At 42.5% G+C, this 20,000-nt stretch overlaps 1 protein-coding gene across 1 annotated transcript in view; it reads left to right on the top strand.

Moving 5' to 3' along the window:
- Positions 1-18,503, top strand: part of lamc3 (laminin, gamma 3) — a 71,955-nt gene extending 53,452 nt beyond the window's left edge. The window contains exons 13-28 of the mRNA XM_088435874.1: positions 5,031-5,219; positions 5,283-5,528; positions 5,655-5,808; positions 5,871-6,013; positions 7,569-7,747; positions 9,537-9,714; positions 10,761-10,981; positions 13,825-13,901; positions 14,050-14,184; positions 14,276-14,438; positions 15,096-15,242; positions 15,310-15,412; positions 15,926-16,128; positions 16,200-16,340; positions 16,413-16,512; positions 16,690-18,503. Coding sequence (XP_088292000.1) covers positions 5,031-5,219; positions 5,283-5,528; positions 5,655-5,808; positions 5,871-6,013; positions 7,569-7,747; positions 9,537-9,714; positions 10,761-10,981; positions 13,825-13,901; positions 14,050-14,184; positions 14,276-14,438; positions 15,096-15,242; positions 15,310-15,412; positions 15,926-16,128; positions 16,200-16,340; positions 16,413-16,512; positions 16,690-16,952 — 2,642 coding nt within the window. The 3' untranslated portion in view covers positions 16,953-18,503. The remainder of the gene's footprint in view (positions 1-5,030; positions 5,220-5,282; positions 5,529-5,654; positions 5,809-5,870; positions 6,014-7,568; positions 7,748-9,536; positions 9,715-10,760; positions 10,982-13,824; positions 13,902-14,049; positions 14,185-14,275; positions 14,439-15,095; positions 15,243-15,309; positions 15,413-15,925; positions 16,129-16,199; positions 16,341-16,412; positions 16,513-16,689) is intronic.
- The last annotated feature ends 1,497 nt before the right edge of the window (positions 18,504-20,000 follow it).

Below are 20,000 nucleotides of genomic sequence, written 5' to 3'. Positions count from 1 at the left end.
TATTTCAAGCTTATTTTTTGCTGGTTATTGAATGTGAAATCTTCTTTTGTTTTATAAATTACATGTGCTTATACCTTAAAAAAAAACTTGCTCAAATCTCACATAACTCCAAATAAAAGACATTTTTAAAAAAGCATTATATATATTTGTGCTGCATATAAGAAATGTTGCGCATTCGCTAGTTTTGCTTAGTTTAGCTTAGCTCAGTGGTTCAACACCTTTTTTGCCTGTGAATATTTTTTTTTCCAGCGAAGTGCGCCCTAATCAATGCGAAACATTTTTGTTTAAAAAAAAAAAAAAAACAGGACAGACTCCATTGCCCTTGCTGTCTGATTTAATAAACTATATTCTTAGTGGTTTCTTTACACGTAGTTAGATCAGTAATCTATTTTTTTTAATGTTCCAATTATTTTGCTCTTAATTTGAAAGTAAACAGTACTGTTCGTGTTACAGCATTACAAAGCAATAAATTACATCTGCTCATACCTTTTAAAAAAAAATTGTTAAAATGTCACATAACTCCAAAAAAAGACATTAAACAAAAACATTATATATATTTGTGCCGCATATAATAAATGTTGCACATTTGCTAGTTTTGTTCGGGGGGTGTGCCGCATTATGTGGAAAATTTGTGAAGAAACAAAAATACAAAAAAACACTGCATCTACTGCATTATTAATATATGATGGTCAACATCAATGTTTTGGAAAAATCGTGATCCGCTGAAGCTGCAAAATTTGCAAAGTGGGAACGCAGTAATATGGTGCAAATACAAATACAAAAAAAAAAAAAAAACCCGCACTTTTTCACCTCTGACGACCTCCCGACTGCTTTCTTATCTTCGCTGACTCCCCGCCGGACGTTTTGCAGCGATATCCTCAGAGAGATGACATTTAAACGGGCTTTCCAGAAAGTGGGCGGGCCCTTTTAGCGGTAAACAGTGACTCACCGGCTAGCATGCTAATGAGCCTTAGCTAGCTTAATTGATGCAATGGGACAGGTTCTCCCTTTTTCAAAGCCTTTTTTTTTTCTTCTTTTTTCTCGCTGCTAAGACCATCAAAAACTTTCCCCAAAAAATCTTTCTTGGCTTCTTCCAGCAGACTGCAGCACTTGTGACATTTAAGCCATGCAAAACAGCCGCGCATTATCCCCCCCGCCCCCCATTCCTCCCCCGAAAAGTTGGCCTCGCACAAATGTCAACGTGACAAACAAGTATGTGCTGAACTTCGGACTGTAAGAATGTTATTTATTTGTTTGTTTGGGCTTTTGTCTGCTTCCGGCCCGCGTGGTTAGCGCAAGGCGGCGAGTGATGGATGAGTGCAAAGCTGCAAACAAATCAGAGCATGGGGGGAGGGGGGGGCAGAGTTATGGCGGCCATACCATTTTCGCCGCTGGGGGGAGGGGGGGGGATCCTTCCTTGACCTTTTGAGGTTTTTAGTCATGGCCGGTTCTCAATCTTGGAAATGTGATGCAATTTGGCTAATCTGGAGAATAAATTCATCATTTCTCCTGGGGTCAAGGGTCAGTTTTAAACGAAAAGTGTGAAAAACGTTGTTATTGTTTCCCATTAACACTTAATTCTCGTCTTTTAGAATAGCAATCGAAAGAATCAATAATAAAATGATGGTCGTTTTCAGTGCTTTAAGCCAATTGAGCGCCGCAGTGCTAACTGTGACCATCGGATGGCAGCGTTTCCTCACTTAGTTATTACCTACATCAATTCGAACCGAAGAATGGAAGTCAATCTTTCCTTCAATATTTCGTCGGCCCTGAAAAATATATGAAGATGTTAAATGCACTTGAAATTGCCGTATTCCGATAACGCTTGACTCCGAAAGAACCCTAACCCCGTTTTACGAAAATAAAAGACTATTTATGAAATAAATATTAATCATATAACACTATGCAGACATTGAAGTATTTATTCCCATAATTAGCTCATTAATAAAACATTTGTTTCATGAACAAACCGGCTTAAAATGAATGTTGAAACGAAGGCGAGATCGCTATATTAGCCGTTCGCTATAGTCGCGGAAACATTGTTATTAAAAAAACGCTCTTTCTTCGCGGCGTCTGCCATCATTCCGCAGCTTGTTTGCAGCTAAGCGAGCTAGCGCCAAACCCGAGGCGACCTCATTACGGTTTGGAGGCTGGAAATCCGAGCCAGTCTGAGCCCGGCTCCGGAAAGCAGCCGCGGGGTTAGGATGGGTCGGGCGGCCCTGTAGGTCGATGCGGTGGCTCCGCTGGGATCTTTTTTAATGAGTCTGCAGGAGAGAGACGCTCCCGACGGGGAGGGTGGAAGGCGGAGGTGGAGCAGGGAATTCTCTTTTCAGACTCTTCTGAGGCGTGCGCAAGTAGGAATTTGCCATGAAATAATAAACAAAACAGGAGTGCCAACTGGCCTCCTTAGTTTAGCTTGGTGTGATTTCTAAACCCGCAGATTGTGGCGGAAGAACATCACTAGCTATGCTAGATTATACTAGATAATACTGCTAGACATTAGCAGTAACATTAGCATTAGCTAGCCGCATAGCATCAAATTGGATCGCTGCGATCACAAAAACCTTGTTTGCTTCTCAGGCAATGCAGACTGGTAGCGGGCGGAGGTGGGCAACTTACATTTTGTTGCTGGTCCGTCATTCGTCAGGCGCTGGTCTACTTCTGTCTGCACTCACACTAATTCGTTTTTCTGTTTTCCTGCTTATACTTGACTTTAACACTATGTCTGTGGTTCTACAGTTACAGTGCTATTGAAAGACAACTCAGTAATATAAGTGTAACACGAAAACAAAGCCAGCTAAGGGGTTCAACCCTAGGCTATAATACACCATCACGTTTAATGCAGGGGATGAGAGAACAATTAGCAATCATGTCCACTGCATGGAATTATCATAATTTAGCGCCATTTTTGATCAACTTAACCATTTGATGTAATGTAATCAACATTGACGCTGAACTGCTTCTGATCAGAGTCAGAATTGTTCTGTAACAGTTGTTCTTCAAAGTTGGATTCAACCAAACGCAGCGTTTTGAAGACAACCCCCACCCCAAAAATTTTTGGGTTTAGGGTTAGGGTTAGGGTAGTATTCGCCGCCATGTTTAGGTTAAAATAACAGGTGATAAAATGCTTTGTCCTGATTGAAAATCGTGTCCAAAAAAAGAAGCTAGCGTCTCTCCTGTTGCCACGGCAACCCAACACAACTCCATGACATAAATATTAGAAATTCCCGTCATAAAAAGACATCAAACCTGACTGTAATTTTTCCGTCCACACCCTCTTCGGCGCAGCCCCTCCACTGACACCACAAATTGAGCTACCAGAGGACACGCTCGCATTTAATCGTTTGAAAATGCGCGATGGAAAAAAACAACAACAACATAGACTTGTAATTACTATACCAGAACCCCCTGACACTTTTAATTTGACCCCCCCCCACCCCACCCCTCAAAAGTCTGAGCAGATGAATGCCTCCCGATCTGGCAGCGCGTTAAATATTGCATTGTCGCGAAACCCTGAATAAATAATGCCGCAATCCCGTGTCGAGATGCGCGATTAAAACCAAAGTGCGAGTGAATAAGGATGCCACTTGATACAGTACGCCGCGTCACGTTCGGCGCCGATGCAATTAGATAAGCCGCTCGCCTCCACAGGCTCCATGATTTATCATGTTCACCCACACTTGCTGCATAATAACTCATGAAAAAAAAAGCATAATTAATCTGGGATTTAAAAAAAAACTGGTTATGGACATAAACAAGTCCAGGATTTAAATATGTTTTTGTTTTTTTTTTTGTTTTTTCTCCCTAGGACTACTTCATAGGAATGCTAATCTCCCAGTTGCTTGCTTAAGGGACTTGCCTCCCTCCCTTGAAGGTTTTTTTTTTTTTCCCTCCCCACCGTTTCTGTATTTCCCTCAAGCAATTATGGCCTGGCTGAGAGTCCACTAGTCTTTCTCGAAGACCACGTTAAGATGTGGGTCAGGGCCGCAACGCCCTCGGCCGGTGAATAACTGGAACTTTGCTTTTGTTTGTTTGGGTAAAGGTAGTGCTTTGGCACCCTCTTGTGGCACCTTTGGAACTATGTCCAAATGAGTTGAGTGGCTTTGTTTAGACAAAGGTAGTCCTTGGCATCATTTTATAGTTTCTTGGAGCCTTGCTGAAATTACTTGATTGAGACAAAAGTAGTGCTTTGGCACAACCTAGTTATGCCGTTTTTGTGCCTGAATGAAGTGAGTTGAGCAGCTTAATTTAGAAAAAGGTAGTGCTTTGGCATCATCTTGTGGCATCTTGCAAACGTGGAGCGCTTACTTACAATGGGACTAAAGTAGTGCTTTGGCATCACCATCTTGATGCCATTTAACGAGGACAAAATGAGTTGAGAGTTTTCATTTAGACAAAAGCAATGCTTTGGCATCACCCTGTGGCATTTTGTTGCCGTAGAGCTCGGCTGAAATTACTTGAGTGGCTTTACTGAGTCAAAAGTAGTCCTTTGGCGCCATCCATTTCTGGCGTTTTCGTGCCCGACTGAAGTGAGTTGTGCAGATTGAGTAAGACAAAGGTAGTCCTTTGGCATCGTCTTGTTGCCACGGAGCTCAGCCGAACTTTCTTCAGTGGCTTCATTGAGACAAAAGTAGTACTTTGGTGGCACCCACTTCTGGCGTGAGTTGCGGAGCTTCAGTTTGACAAAGGGTAGCTTTGTGGCATCTTGAGTTGAGTGGCTTCACTTAGACAAAAGTAGCACTTTAGCGCCATCTTGTTTCCAATGAACTAAGTTCGGATGGATTTTGAAGTCCCAAATAAAAAAGTAGTGCTTTTCCGTTATTATGTGACGTTGATCAATACGTTTCCCTCTTTTGCTTTTGCTGTGATCGAATGCAACCGAGTTTATTTGTGCTATTTGCTCATTTGCGCTGTTTTTGTGACGTGCTGTTGCCAGGGCAACGCGCCGTTTGTCAAAAACAACATCGATTTTGAGGGTCTTGGACATGCGCGACATCTCTCGACTTAATGATGCTTTATGTCTCCCTCAGGTGCGTGCGAGTGCTCAGACTTCACCGGCGGGCTGACCTGTGAGCGCTGCCTGAACGGTTACTACGGCAACGCTTTGACGGGCACGCCGGGCGACTGCCAGCCTTGCCCCTGTCCCGGCGGGAGCGGCTGCGTTCGGTTGGCCCAAAGCCATCAGGTGGTCTGCACCGACTGCCCCGCCGGACGAACCGGTGAGCGGAGCGCTCGGGCGCCGCGCCGATCGTCGGGATCTGACTCCGCCCTCTCCTCGGCAGGTACCCGCTGCCAGATGTGCGAGGACGGTTACTACGGCGACCCCTCGGGGCAATCCGGGCCGGCGCGGCCGTGCGTCAGATGCGGGTGCAACGGCAACGTGGATCCCAACGCGGTGGGCGTGTGCGACCGCCTGACGGGTCGCTGCCTCAAGTGCGCGGGGAACACCGAGGGCGAGCGCTGTCAGAATTGCCGTCCGGGTTACTACGGCGACGCTCGCGGTGACGCGCCTGGTCTCAAGTGCAAGCGTGAGTCGTAGTTTGTGTCCAACTGGACGAAAAGTCATGAAAATCTTTGATGGTGAAGAGTATTGGAAGAGTGAAATTTGTGCGGCAAAATTTCCCGTCTTCAAATATTGTTATTTTCATCTCCAGCGTGCAGCTGCAACCCCGCAGGAACCTCAGGCCGCGTTCTGGATTGTCACCCCGAAACAGGAAGTTGCAAGTGCCTGGACCACGTAACCGGACGGGACTGCGGTCACTGCGCCGAAGGCTTCTTTAACCTCCAGCACGGAGCGGGTTGCCAAAGGTGAAGAGGAAACTCAAGTATGCGTTGTAGGATTAGCGTTAGCGTTATCCCGCTCCCTCCAGGTGCTCGTGTCATCCCATTGGCTCGTCGTCCGCCGCCTGCCATCCAATCACGGGACAGTGCTTGTGCAGGGGCGGCGTGCAGGGCCGCTTGTGTGACGCGTGTCGACTGGGCTTTTTTGGATTCTCGTCACGAGGGTGCAGCGGTACGCTTTTTCTCTTTTAGTTTCAGGCGTAATAGTAAGAATTAAAGCCGCCCCAAAGATCATGTCGGGCAATAACAACCAAAAGGCCACTTAGTTATCTCAGAAGAAGTCATCACTAGGCCAGGGGAAAAGGAAAATCATAAGTTTAATTATATTTGAATATAATAATAATATGAAGGGTGTTACTTAATATCTGTTATAACAATATGAATTAAAGCATTTTGAAAAAGGGGAATTAGCTACTGAATAAGAAGTACAAAAAAAGACTGCAAAGAAGTGATTCAGTTGCAAAAATAAATGTACAAGTCCCACAAAAGGCTATTCTCTGACCAAACAATAAGAATTAAAGCCCCCCGTCCCCTCCAAAAAAAGAAAAAGTAAATAAAATCCATAAAGTTGCTGGATTAACACTAAGAATTTACAGTAGTTATAACCAGGCCAGAAGATTTAAGCCTTGAAAATAAGTTTCAATATATTTAAAAAAATGATAATAATAAGAGGGTTGTCCTAAACGCCACTTAGTATCCGTTATAACAATATAAAATAAAGCTTTTTTTAGATAACAATTTATTCTCTGAAATAGGAGGTAAAGACTCCAAAGAAGTGATTCGGTTGTCGGAACAAGAAAAAGAAAATCATAAGTCCCACAAACGGCTAATTATTTTCTGACAAAACAACAAGAATTAAAGCCCTTAAAAAGCTATAAAGCTGCTGGTTTATAAGAACCAAAAGGCTACTTACAACTGTTGCCTAAAAATCAGTTCTTACCAGGCCAGAAGATTTAAAGCCTTGCAAATAAGTATTTCAATATATTTGATTAATAATGAGAAGAGTGCCCCTAAGGCTACTGAGTATCTGTTGTAACAATATGAATTAAAGCCTTTCGAAGAAGAGAATTTATTTACTGAAATACGACAAAGTAGTCTCCAAAGAAGTGATTCGGTTGTCGTTAAAAAAAAAAGGAAAAGTACAAGTCCCGCAAAAAGCTATTTATTTTCCGACAAAACAACAAGAATTAAAGCCCCCAATAGGCCATAAAGTTGCTGGATTCGTAACATAACGCCCCAGTAAAAGGAATGCTCCTGCCAAAATAGAAACGTCAAATAAAATCCTCAAAAATGCCATTTCATTTCCAGAACAGCAAAAGACTGAAAGCGCCAAAAAGGGGCATTCAGTTTCCTGAATAATAAGAAGTAAAGTCCTTCAAAAGACATTCATGTTGCCAAAATAATCAAATTTCAAGTCCATCCAAATAAAAAGGCCATTAATTCAGTCGAGTAATAATTTAAAGACCCACTCAAAAGTTGTATAATTGCTCGAAGAATAATAATTAAAGCACCCCCGCGAGCCAATTATTTTCAAATACGTTTTCGCACTGCTGAAGCACCCCAAAATCACTGCAGTGTTCGTTACCTGAATGATAATAGGTAAAGCAGCCCAAAATTCCAAGATGGCAGACGAATAAGAATTAAAGCCAAGAATAAACCGATTCACCTCGATTCTGTTTGAATATTCATAAGCATTAAAGCTTCCTCCTTTTCTCTCGTCTCGGCAGCCTGCGACTGCGACCCAATGGGTGCCGTTTCCATGCAGTGCCACGATAACGGCACGTGTCCGTGTCGGCCCGGCTTCACCGGCGCCAAATGTGACAAATGTCGGCCCAACTACTTCCACAACAGAGGAACGCACCAGTGCGAGGAATGTCCTGCCTGCTACGGATTGGTGCAGCAACAGGTGGGTGTAGAACAGCTCGCTTGTCGTGAGGACAACTCATTCACTCCCAAAGACGTCTTTTTACGTTTTTTTTGTTCCCCTAAGATTTCCAGATATTCCGTTCATTCAATGATTTTCTTTTTTTTTTAAATATTTGGCAAAACGAGATGAAAGAAATTGCCTTGAAAAAAATAGCTTAAGTAATTGATTATGTTGGGTAATTAAGTATTAAAGTAATCCATTACTTTAGGTAATTATGTACTAGGTAATCGTTACCTTACATACTGAAGAACTCCAACATAAATTCATTAATTCTTAAAGGACTTAAGATAATTGAACCCTTTAATACTTCATTAACCTAAAGTAATAGATTACTTAGGAACATAGTTACGTCAAGTTATTGTTTACTTGGATATGTACTAAAGTAACCCTTTTTTTTTTTATGTAAGTAACTTAATAAGTACTTCAGTAATTGGTTACTTGAGGTTAATTACTTCATTACCTAGAGTAATTGATTACTTTAGTGCTTAGGTACATAGAGTTACTGATTACTTGGCCGAAACTAACTAAATTAAGTAATTGATTACTTTAGGTAATAAGTACTGAAGTAATACATTACTTTAGGTATTTATGTACGAATGTAATCAGTAATTTAACCAAAAAAACTAAAACAAAAGCTGCAAATAAATGAATTAGGTAATTAAGTGATTACCTTTGGTAATAGGTACTAAGTAATCCATTACTATACATATGAATTTTCTTAATCCAAAGTATCCAATTACCAAAGTACTTATTGAGGTAACTGAAAACTTCACTACTTTAAGTAATTGACTAATTTAGTACTTAGTTACCAAAAGTTTTAATGACTTAATTAATTTACTACCAGCCATTTTTAGGCCTTCCATTAGCCAAAAACATGAAAAAAAAATAGAAAAAATATAAATAAGTACCTGGCATTTAAAGGCTAGTGCAGGGGTCTCCAAACAAAGGCCCGGGGGCCATTTGCGGCCCGCCATCTACATTTTAACGGCCCATAACACGTACAAAATTGATATTTCTACACAAGTTATCACCAAAAAATTAGCAATAGTAAAATGTTTGATGCTAACGGAATATAACCGAATGCCTTGACGTTTGAATTGAAAAAGTTCATATAAATTAAAGCCAATTGAGTTGGTAGAATCTTGAAAGGAAAACTGGCGGGAACAGGAAAAAAAAAATCCAAAATATTAACCCGGTTAACAGCACGTCAACGATGACAAGTGTTCCGGCGATGGCGAGGAAGGAAAAACAGCGTACGAGTCAGCGGCGGCGCTTTCGTCCGGCTTTTCCGACAGCTCTCGTATCTGTCGGAAAAGCCGTCCCGCTTTGTTCCATATCCGCCGTCTTTTCATTCCCGCTCTTATCTCGCCGTTGTTATTCATTTATTCATTGCTTCTGTCGGAATACTTCATTTCCCGCCCGGGGGCGAATAGGAACGCTTTTTGGGGGTTTTTTTCTTTTTTTTGGGGGGGGGGGGAGTGATAAATCGTGGCGTGGTTACAGGCGAGGAAATTTTTCGGACCGATACCACAGTGGTAAATTTCCAAAAGCGACTTGGGGCCGGCTATCCGGGATCAGAAAAAATAAACGTGAAAATTCCCATTCGATAAATGCAAAGCGCCTGATCGTTGCCGTTGCGATTCATTTATTCATTGCTTTTGTCGGAATTTTACATTTCCCACCTGGAATAAATAAATAAAGATTCCCATCTGGCATTTTTTTTTTTTTTATTTGACACCCTGCGTGGCTAATGGTCGCGTTCTTACAGGCGGAGAAGTTGAGGACGCGCCTGCGGGACGCCGACGTGCTCCTGGCAGGCTACGATTGCCGAGGCAGATTGGCCAATCGGCGCCCCCCGCCGGGATATCCGACAGACGGGGTTCTCCGGAACCAGCGGGACCGAGAAGCGCTGCCAAACGCGTTGGAGGGATTTTTGGCTTTCCAAGGTGAAGTGGACCCAAGTTAGGCTTTTCATTTTTTTTTTCCTTTTAGTTGCGTTGACGCAAATGTAACAAAACGCCGTCTCTTCTTTAAATATACTTATTACGACGTATTTACTGGGGTGTCCCTCTTCGAATGTTTTTTTTTTTCAGTTGAGCGCTCACTAAGCGATGCAAATAGTCACTGTAAAGCAGTTTAATAAGTTTGTTTCATGTTCCAATCAATTTGCTCTTAATTTGAAAAGAACCCTATACTGTTCCTTGCACGACATTAAATGTATTAAATTAGATTTGCCTGCAGGAACGCTGCCAAAATCTCATGTACACCCTGAAGTTTTCGATCCCATTCATTTTTATTTTTTTTTTCATGCTCACAAAATAATCTTGCAGGCCAGAATTATGCCGAAGTGGAGACCCTCATTTAGACAGAAGGACTACTTTGGCGCTGCACACCTCTGTCTAATTGGAGTGAGTTGAGCAGCTTCAGTTAGACAAAGGTAGTGCTTTGGGATCATCTTGTGGCATCCTGTTGTCATGGAGCTCTTACTTCAGTGGTTTGATTGAGACAAAAGTAGTATTTTGGCGCCACACATTTTCGGCTCCTGATTGGAGTTGAGCCGCTACAGTTAGACAAAAGTAGTGCTTTAGCATCATCTTGCGGCATCTTGGTGCCATGGAACAGGGAATTATTTGAGCAGGCGTATTTAGACACAAGTAGAGCTTTGGTGGCACTTATTTCTGGCGTTTTGGTGCATAATTGAAGTGAGTTGCGGAGCTTCAGTTTGACAAAGGGTAGCTTTGTGCCATCTTGGTTCCGTGGAACTCTGTCAAAATTAGTTGAGTAGCTCCATTTAGACAAAAGTAGTGCTTGGCATTCATTCCAAACATGATTCCGAATGACATGTACCTTGTTAATATTTCATGCGCGGGAAGAAGACATGCCGAGCAGCGAGTGGGCACCGCGTTGAATATTGCACTGAAAAACGGCGATGTCACTGACACTCGCTCTCGCGGTGCATCTCCTCTCTCTGATTTTTCAACTGCGGTTCCAGAGGCTCAGGACGCCGTCGTGCAACAATTCTCCTCACTGGAGGCGTCCACGGGCGCGCTGACAGCCCGGCTGCGTGACCTGGGGGCCGCTTTGAACTGCAGCGTCAGCACCAAAGAAGAAGAAGAGCGGGGGGGCGTGTGTCGGACTTTAGCCCGGATCGCGCTGGTTGTCAACGAGTCACAGACGCAACTGGGGCAGGCCACAAAGGACTTGGATAACGTGGTGGGTGACTCTCGCGCAATTTTGACAAATAAGATGCCAATCGTACTCGCTTCAAGCTAGTCCACGCTCCCGTTTGATGTTTTATGTAAAATTGCCGCCTGACACAAAAACAAACATTCAAAACATGTTTTTAGCTAACAAAACTAGCTAAACTAAGCGAGGCGCCGTACAATGGCTAAAGAATTCAAATTTGTTTCTCTGAGAGAAAATGTTTAACTAAAACACAACTGAACAATATTGAGTCACTATAAACCGTTAAGTAACTGCTATCATTTTGCTAGCATAAAAAAAAAAATTGAAAAACATTGACGGGCTAATGAAAATTAGCAGAGATGCTCATTCTAACGCTTCAGATAACTGCTAGCATAATGCTAACATATAAAGTACAACACCAGTGTTGGGCTGATGGAAATGAGCAAAAATAGCCGTTCTAAATCTTCAGCTAACTGCTAGCATAATGCTACAATGTCAAGTAAAACGCCATTGATTGAGCAGATAGACATTCCACAGTCATAGTGAAAATAAATAATCTACAGACAACTGTTGTTTCATCGACATACATCAAAAGAGAATTCCTAAAACTAAATGAAAAACTAAATGTTCAACTAAAACCTACCCGCTCCTCATACAAGTTTGCTAGCTTAATGCTAACATAGCATTTTGAATGCTATTATAGGCTAAAAATGCAAAGAAACTAAAAAGTCATATTGAAAATAAATAATCTTTAGACAACTGTTGTTTCATCGACATACATTAAAAGAGAATTCCTAATTGTTTGAAAAACTAAATGTTCAACTAAAACCTACCCGCTCCTCATACAAGTTTGCTAGCTTAATGCTAACATAGCATTTGGAATGCTATTGTAGGCTAAAAATGCAAAGAAACTAAAAAAAAAAAAAAAAAACCATTCAGATAACTGCTAGCATGTGAATTTAAACGTCAATGACAGGCTAATGCTAATTAATTAGCGTAAATAATTAGTCATTCTAAATGAGAATTCAGGAAATAGTCTGAATTCTCACTTTAAAATGAGAATTACGAGAGTAAAGTTAAAATTCTGAGATAAAAGTTGTTTTTTTTCTTCGGTGGCGCTAATCCTCTTACGGATTTCAGGCTCGGCTACTTAAATCATTTTAGTCATGACAGACATTCCCGCCAAATATGAAGTTGTCAAAAACGTCTTTGCTGCCTGGCTTTGAACAAAAATTCCAAGATGGAGCGCGACTCGACTTTCACGTTTCGATAGCGCTACTCGTGACCAAGTTCAAACGAGTTCAAGCGCTAAAAAAAAAAAAAAAAACGAAAATTCTGGCACCATTCAGAGAGGAAGTCGCGGAAAAAAAAAACGGCGGCCTGCTGTGTCATCTGCCTCACCTTGTGAACTTTTTAATATCCCGCGTGGTTCAAAGCAGGCGCAAAAAAAACCAAAAAACTCTTCTATTTTATTTGGGATCATGCAAATGAAACAAATGTGGATAATAAATCAACAATTGATGCCTTTTTCCCCCCCGCCTGCACATCCTGCACTTTTTTTTTTTTTTGCTGTCTTTGCCTGCGAAAGGGTGGAGAAGGATGAAGAGGAGGCGCTTGGATGAGGAATGAAAAGATTTGCTTTGAAGGTTTGCTTTGCAGGGGATTTTGCGGCTCTATAAAAGGTGGCTCGGCTCCGTAAGGTTGGAAGCAATCTTGTTTCGCAGCGGCAACGGAGCCTTAAAAGTACCTCGTCAAAAAAATCAAATAATCATAAAATAACACATATGACCGCAAACTCAACGCTGACATCGTCTGGCCAAGAATTGACACTTTTAAAGGCGCGATAATTCGAGTTATTTATGAATAGCTGCATCGGTTTTTGTTTTTGTTGCCCGTGGTGATGATGAGACTTTAACTGCTCTCTACTGCCACCTACTGTCTCGAGGTGAAACATGTCAACAAAGAATTTTCTGCTTGCCGACTTAGTTTGACCGTCGCTCGACGGAATGTTGCCAAAATCGCATAAAAAAATGATGTAATAATTCCTATTAAAATGCATCTCAAAGTTTGTAATTATAATGGTTTTAAATGGTCCAAAATCTGGACAATCATTATTTTGGTACAGAAAATTTCGTAGGCCCAGATGCAATCATATAGAAATGTCGGAATCGTTGCAATTTTGACATTTTTCATGTTTTAATCATCAACCGGAGACTTCAACTCGTGTTTTTTTTTTTTTTTCCGTTGATTCTTTTATGATATAAAAAAAACAATCAAAGGAATTTCCATAATTTGTAACTTAATCCCAAAAGGGTTTAATGTTATTTTCTTTGTTTTTGGATAAAAGGTCTAGAAATAACTGATTCCAGATAAACTATGTACTACTACTAACCTTGAAGTAATGGATTACTTAAATAATCGACTAAAGTAATTGATTACTTTAGCACCTCAAATATTCTTTTAGTTCCTCATTCATTTAATAACCGATAAGTTATTGATTTCTTAAGTAATCCGTTGTTTTAGGCAATCCATTTCCAAAGTAATCGTTTACTGTACTTAAGCAATAAAGTAATTGATTACTCTAGGACAATGGTTCAATTTAGTACTTTAATTCCTTAAATAATCCACCAATAACCTTAAAGTAATTGATTACTTCAGTATTTTAGGATCAAAAGAATTTTCTTCAGTTCTTGCTAAAATGTGGATGGCCCCTGGGCCGTATTTTGGACACCTTTGTTTTAGAAGCGCTATCTCTGCTAATTACTATTAGCCTGTTAATAACGTTACTGTTTACTTTAGCAGTATGCTAGCAGTTACCTGAAAAATATATGCCCCACCTGGAAATTTTAATTTTGACATTTTTTTTCTAGGTCATTCCTTTTGTGGTTGATCCCGGAGCAAACCACTGGAAGGCGATGGTCAACGAATCTCAAGCCCTGAAGAAAAAGTGAGTGGACCCGCTCGACAAAAGAACCGTCACGGACGCGCAATTTCCAATGTGCCGCTCGCTCGATAAATACTCGCCGTTACGTGAACTAACGCGCTTTCTCGGAAACATTTATCCACTTGTCGGAGTCGTGTCATTATCTTTGTAGCCACGGAGACGCCGCCGAGTACATGGAGGTCACGGCCGGGAGGGCGCTGAACGCTTCAAAGCGAGCCTTCAACTTATTCATGGAACTCCTGCAGGACAACTCCACCGACGAGTACGTCCAGGACATGACGCAACGGTAAGCAGAAATTTCGCCCGATGGCTATCAAAAAAACCAGAAAGTGGATATGTGATGAAATGCGATGCATTTTTGCGACGACGCGTTTTAGGATGACGCAGATGCGGCGGAGGAGGCAAAACCTGACCGCCTGGGCGAGTGAGAGCGTTGCGGATCACCGGGCCCACCAGAAGGACGCCGTCGGGCTGGAGCTCGCAATCGCTAACGTCACATCGCGGCTGAGTCGCGCAAACGCCGCCGATGCGATTGATGCGGTAATCCGTCGAGCTTCGAGGCTCAATTCTCCAGTCCCGGAATTCTATGACTATAAGTGTGCGGGATTTTGTCCAATCCTTTGATCTTTACATCAAAAGCTTCTCACATCAAAGGAAAAGCGTTGAAAGAAGAAACTAGGGAGCTGAAATTTCACCCAGGTAGTGTCAACATGTCAGAATTCAATATGGCACGACGACTTAGCTATCACTCTACCAGGGTCACCCTGTCCTTTGATCTTTACATCAATGGATTTCTCATTGAAGACTCTAGGGAGCTGAAATTTCACCCAGGTGGTGTCAACATGTCAGAATTCAATATGGCACGACTACTTGGCTATCACTCTACCAGGGTTGCCCTGTCCTTTGATCCTTACATCAATGGCTTTCTCATTGAAGACTCTAGGGAGCTGAAATTTCACCCAGGTGGTGTCAACGTGTCAAAGTTCAGCAAGGCACGACCACTTAGCTAGCACACTAACAGGATTTCTCTGTCATTTGTTCTTTACGTCAAAGACATTTGACATCAAAGGGAAAGCATTGAAAGATGACACTAGGGAGCTGAAATTTCACCCAGCTGGTGACAACATGTCAAAGTTTAGCAAGGCACAGCCACTTAGCTAGCACACTGTGTGTGCGCGTGTGTGTGTACTTGTTTAGATGGCCGGCTCACTGTTGAAAAAGACTAAAGAAATGGATCAAAGCATCCGGTCCAAAGATGACCTCATCGGGAAGATAACGAATGACACCCGCTCCCTGGCGGAGGATTTCGGCGAAAAGAAGGAAATTCTGAACGACGCGGCAGAGGTGATTCCATTTTCGGTTGTGTGATCCCGTATTACTAGCGTACTGATTGTTATTATGATTTGTCCAGCTGCCGGCTCGCGCACAATGGGCGAAAATTGTGGCCTTGGCTTCGGTTGTAGCGGGAAAAGGGGCGGAGTCAGAAGGAATCAGCCTGCACCGGGATCTTGAAAGTGAGATCATTGTCTGTCGTGTAACTGTAGAACCACAGACATGGTGTTAACTTTAGGTGTAAGTCCTAAAGTAAAAAAATAATGAGTATGAGTACAAATTGAAAGACAACACAGTAATATAAGTGTAACACGAAAACAAAGCCAGCTAAGGGGTCTAACCTTCGGGCACCATCATGTTTAATACAGGGTACGAGAGTGCAATTCACAATCATGTCCACCAGATGGCATTATCATGTTTTACATGGTGGATGTCGTTCTCTGTTCTGCCTGCCCTACAACTATAGAAGACAGTTTCATGAACATTTGTCTAAATTTTTCGCAATTGAATCTGTCACATACACTACAAGTGTAACAAAGTAATGCTGAGGTTGAAATCACCAAAAAAAAAGTTAATTAAAAGAACTTCTATCTTGCATTTCCTGGCCAAGAGCCAATCAGAGAAAAAAAATGCAAACATGATCTCGACGGACAGTGCGCCAGTGCTGACAAACCTCTTTTAAATTTCCCACCCAGACATGGTGCTCGAATGGCCCCGTCAGCAGGCCCTCACCAGAGCTGCCCTGAAGAAGAAGAAGCCCCTGGAGGCCAAAGTTCTGGCCAGTGTCACCAATCTGGTCTCGGAGATCAAAGAGATACTTGAGCCGGCGCAGGAAGACTCCCGGCTCGCCAGAGATCTCTCGCAGGAAGCGGAACGTACCGCCGACGCCGTAGCCGAGGTACGTAACTGAGAATCATCCGCGTGAACCACTACACTTCCCGTTTTGGACTTCATTCATGTGAACGACAGGAATCCAAAAGCGTCCTGACGCAGGCCAAGCACACCAAGACGGCCTTCGCTCACCTCAGCTCCCACGTGGAGTCCGCCTTGCGGAGTCTGGACGCGCAGGTCTCGCGAGCTGAGAGCGCAACCTTCAACGTGCCCTTCCAGGTAACGCGGAATACTTCACGCGCTCGCCGGCATGCTTCAGCACGCGTATTGATCCCGAGCGCACCGTCCCAGCCGGCGCCCCCTCTGGCGGACGTGAAGAAGGACGTGGAGGCGGCCAAGCGTCAGTTGGAGGCCTACTCGCTCACGCTTACAGAACTCATCGGCAAAATCGGTAAATTCTCTCTCAAAACCTCCGCCGAGGAAAAAATACATTTTTATCATACAGGAACATTTTTTCAGTAACATTAAACTTTGATTTTCTTCATTCTCTATCATTATGAATGAATTCTACATGCAAGAATTCACGTCTGATTCCGATTGGTCACTTTTGCCGTCCCGTCTTCACCAGACGCCAGCGTGCCCCTGGAGCGTTACCACCGCGTCCTGAACGAGACGGCGCGGCGCCTGAGCGCGCTACGCGGCAGCTTGGAGGGTCCCCAGCTGGGGGCCAAGATGGTGACCCTGCGCTCGGCCGCCGAGGGCCAGCGGGGCCGCCTGGCGCTCCTGGAGCAGGACGTGCGGGACATGCTGGAGGAGCGAGACGGTCTCAGGGACATCGCCCTACATTTGCCGTCCACCTGTTTGGAGGCCGGCGGCAAGGGACGCGGGTAAACCGCCGGAAGGGATGCGCTCATACCTTGACTTAAGAGTGACCCGACTCAGGAGGTAGATTTTGCATTTCGTGCTTGACGTGGAATTCGGCGGCCATTTTAGTTCGATGTGCGAGTGTTCCATGCGCCGTCATTATGACAAATAGTCACTAGTAGAAGTCTTTGCAAAAAATATCGCAGATTCACATTTTGATCATTTATTAACACTGAAGTTTAGTTGTTTAGTTGAAGGTCATGCAAAGTTCTTCCTGTAAGTTATGTTGCTAACGTCAAGAGCGGCAGCATGCTAGTTGAGCGATTCAAGAGAAAATGTACAGCAGCCCAAGTGGTATGAATGTGTTTTTACGCGAAGACGTTAGCCGTAGCTAATGTCAATTTTACGTTTGTTAGTTCTACGGTGTGGACTGTTGGAGCGCTTTTTTCTCGTGTCTCATTAAACTCCAACAATTTGCGCTTCAGTTTTGAAATTTTCATTCGTAAAGACCCCAAAAAAATTTCCGAAGAGACGTTTTGTAACGTCAGTTCCAAAGTGTGGGCACCACTGTGTAGGAAAATTTTACTGACAAGTTAAAGACAACTGAAATGTAGTTTGTCAAATTTGGGATCGCAATTCAACACCCACCCCCAAGATAAAAAAATTAAAAAACTTTTAAGTGGAGAAAAAAAATGATAAACACACAAATGTAAAATGAAAACACTCACAAGGAGCTGCTGCTGTAGGCCACAACTCACACATATTCTCACACGAAAATATCTGAGACTCCATGCACTGGGCCAAACCCCTTTAAAGGCACACAGATACTACATTATGCTCCTGAGATGTCCACTATAGTGGACAATTGTTTTTGTATGTATTTTGCCTCATTTGAGCTCCACTACAAAGTCCCTGCGTCCTCAGTCGAGGACATCTTGTCCTTTGCAATAAAGTGAGACAAAATGGACAAATAGTGGACAAAAATGACTACTCTGAGTCTCAGAGTTTTTGCTTCAGTTGAGCTACACTACAAAGTCCGTGTGTCCTCGGCGGAGGACATCCCGACCTTTGCAGCGATGTCTCGCGTTTGGCTGCGATGCAGTTCACTTTGTTGTCCTGCTGAGACAAAATGGACAAACTGTGGACACAAATGAATACCCTGGGTCTCAGGAGGGTATGATATTTATTTGCATGCCAGTTTCTGATGTCACTCATTAAGCCACGCCCCTTTAAAGGTGCATGTCCAACACACAAATACTTCAGTGTCCTCCTGAGAACCATTTTAGTCATTTTTGTCCACTGGTTTGGACATTTGTGGGGTTTTTTGTGTATTTTTCGCTCATATGAACCACCCTACAAAGTCCTATGAGATCAGTGGACATCGGGCCCAACCAATAATGTCTCATGTCTCAGACAAATAACTTTGGTGTCCCGCTGAGACAATACGTCTACAACAGTGGACACAAATGAATAGGACGGTATGGACAATATTTACACTTTATAACAGCAGTCTTTTTCCGTCCATTTTCTTTTATGATGTTTAATGTTTTGTACAATACAGTGCTATTTTTCTTAATTAAAAAGACATTTTGAAAAAAAAAATGGTGTTTTGGGGGACTTGGATCAATTATTATTTCAAATCATTTCAGCGGCGAAAATGGATATGATACACAAGTACCGAAACGATCATATAAAACGTGATCTATAAAGGCAATAGAAGAAGCTAAGCGTCTCCGTCATTGCCTTGCCTTGTGAACCATTTCCCTAAACGCCCGAAATGCAATTAATGGTGACACCTTGCAAAAAAAAAAAAAAAAAAAGTAGCGGCATCAGCAGGCCATTAAACATCGGGGCTTGCTGAGTCAGAGGAGTAACAAATGCGACTGAGTCACGACGGGCGTTTGTCCGTGGCCGACCCCTCAATCAACCGCTACAGCTAACGAGACGCCGTGATGGAAATGGCAGAAAAATGCTAATGCCAGCTAGCTTAGTCTTGTGGTGGCGCCATCAACGGATTAAATTCAAAAGAAAGTGTAAATCGGAAACGGAAATGCGGGTTATGTTCAAGCAACATGTTCAGTCACGTTTATTTATAGCGTAGTATACTGCCTCCGGTGGCCAAGATGTGCATACGAGAAAGAGCGCCACAACGAATTTGATTGCAGCATTAGATAATTATGCACGTTTAACAAAGTACAAAAGTAGTAAGACCTATTTTTGCATATTTTTAAAAAAAAGTGGAGGAAGCTAACAGAAAACTTTTATAGTCTAGCTAGCGATGTAGCTAGCTAGTTGTCAAGTTAGATATGTAGCTATGTGTGGATATTATTTACTTTTACGATTATTTTTTGTCGTATTTTTGTTTTTTCTCTTTGATCAATACTTTGTTGCAAATCTCCAGTGGGGGGCAGCTCACATTTTTTGCTGGGCCGACATTCTTCAAGCCCCGCCCCTTTTCCCTTCATCATTTTTTTTCAAGCCAGGAATTGGAATCATCAGTTCGTCGGTGTATTTTTGCCCAACCTTCCGCCACCATTAGAGGGCGACATTTGACTTTTTTTTCTGGTCCATCATTCGTCAGGCGCTGGTCTAATTCTGCCTGCACTCATATTGTTTTTTGTTTTAATTACACTTAACTTACACTTAACGTTAACACCATGTCTACGGTTCTTCAGTTATACTGCAATTGAAACACAACACACTAATATAAGTGTAACACGAAAAAAAGTCAGTAGGTTAAACCCTACTATAATACACCATCATGTTTACTATCCCGCATCTGAGGGACAAGAGTACAATTAGCAAAAATGGCCACTGGATGGCATTATCATGCTTTACATGACCCTCAACTGCCTTTCATGAATTCATGAATTTACTAAAAAACATCTTTAATTAGGGGATTAGAAAAAACTTCTATCTTGCATGTCCTGGCCGAGAGCCAATCATAGAAAGAATGCAAATTTGTTCTGCATGCATTAGTTACTTGAAAGAGTGACCTCCTTTTTTTTTTTTCTAGTAAATTTAATTCCGGGCCTCCTCTAGTGTCGCATCAAATTTCCCCTTTAGTTACAACTT

The sequence above is a fragment of the Hippichthys cyanospilos genome, chromosome 15 (genome assembly GCF_059441005.1).
Source record: "Hippichthys cyanospilos isolate Australia breed blue-spotted pipefish chromosome 15, RoL_Hcya_1.0, whole genome shotgun sequence".
Lineage (NCBI taxonomy): Eukaryota > Metazoa > Chordata > Actinopteri > Syngnathiformes > Syngnathidae > Hippichthys > Hippichthys cyanospilos.
The sequence above is the reverse complement of the archived record's forward strand: the minus strand, read 5'-3'. Positions and strand labels throughout refer to the sequence as shown.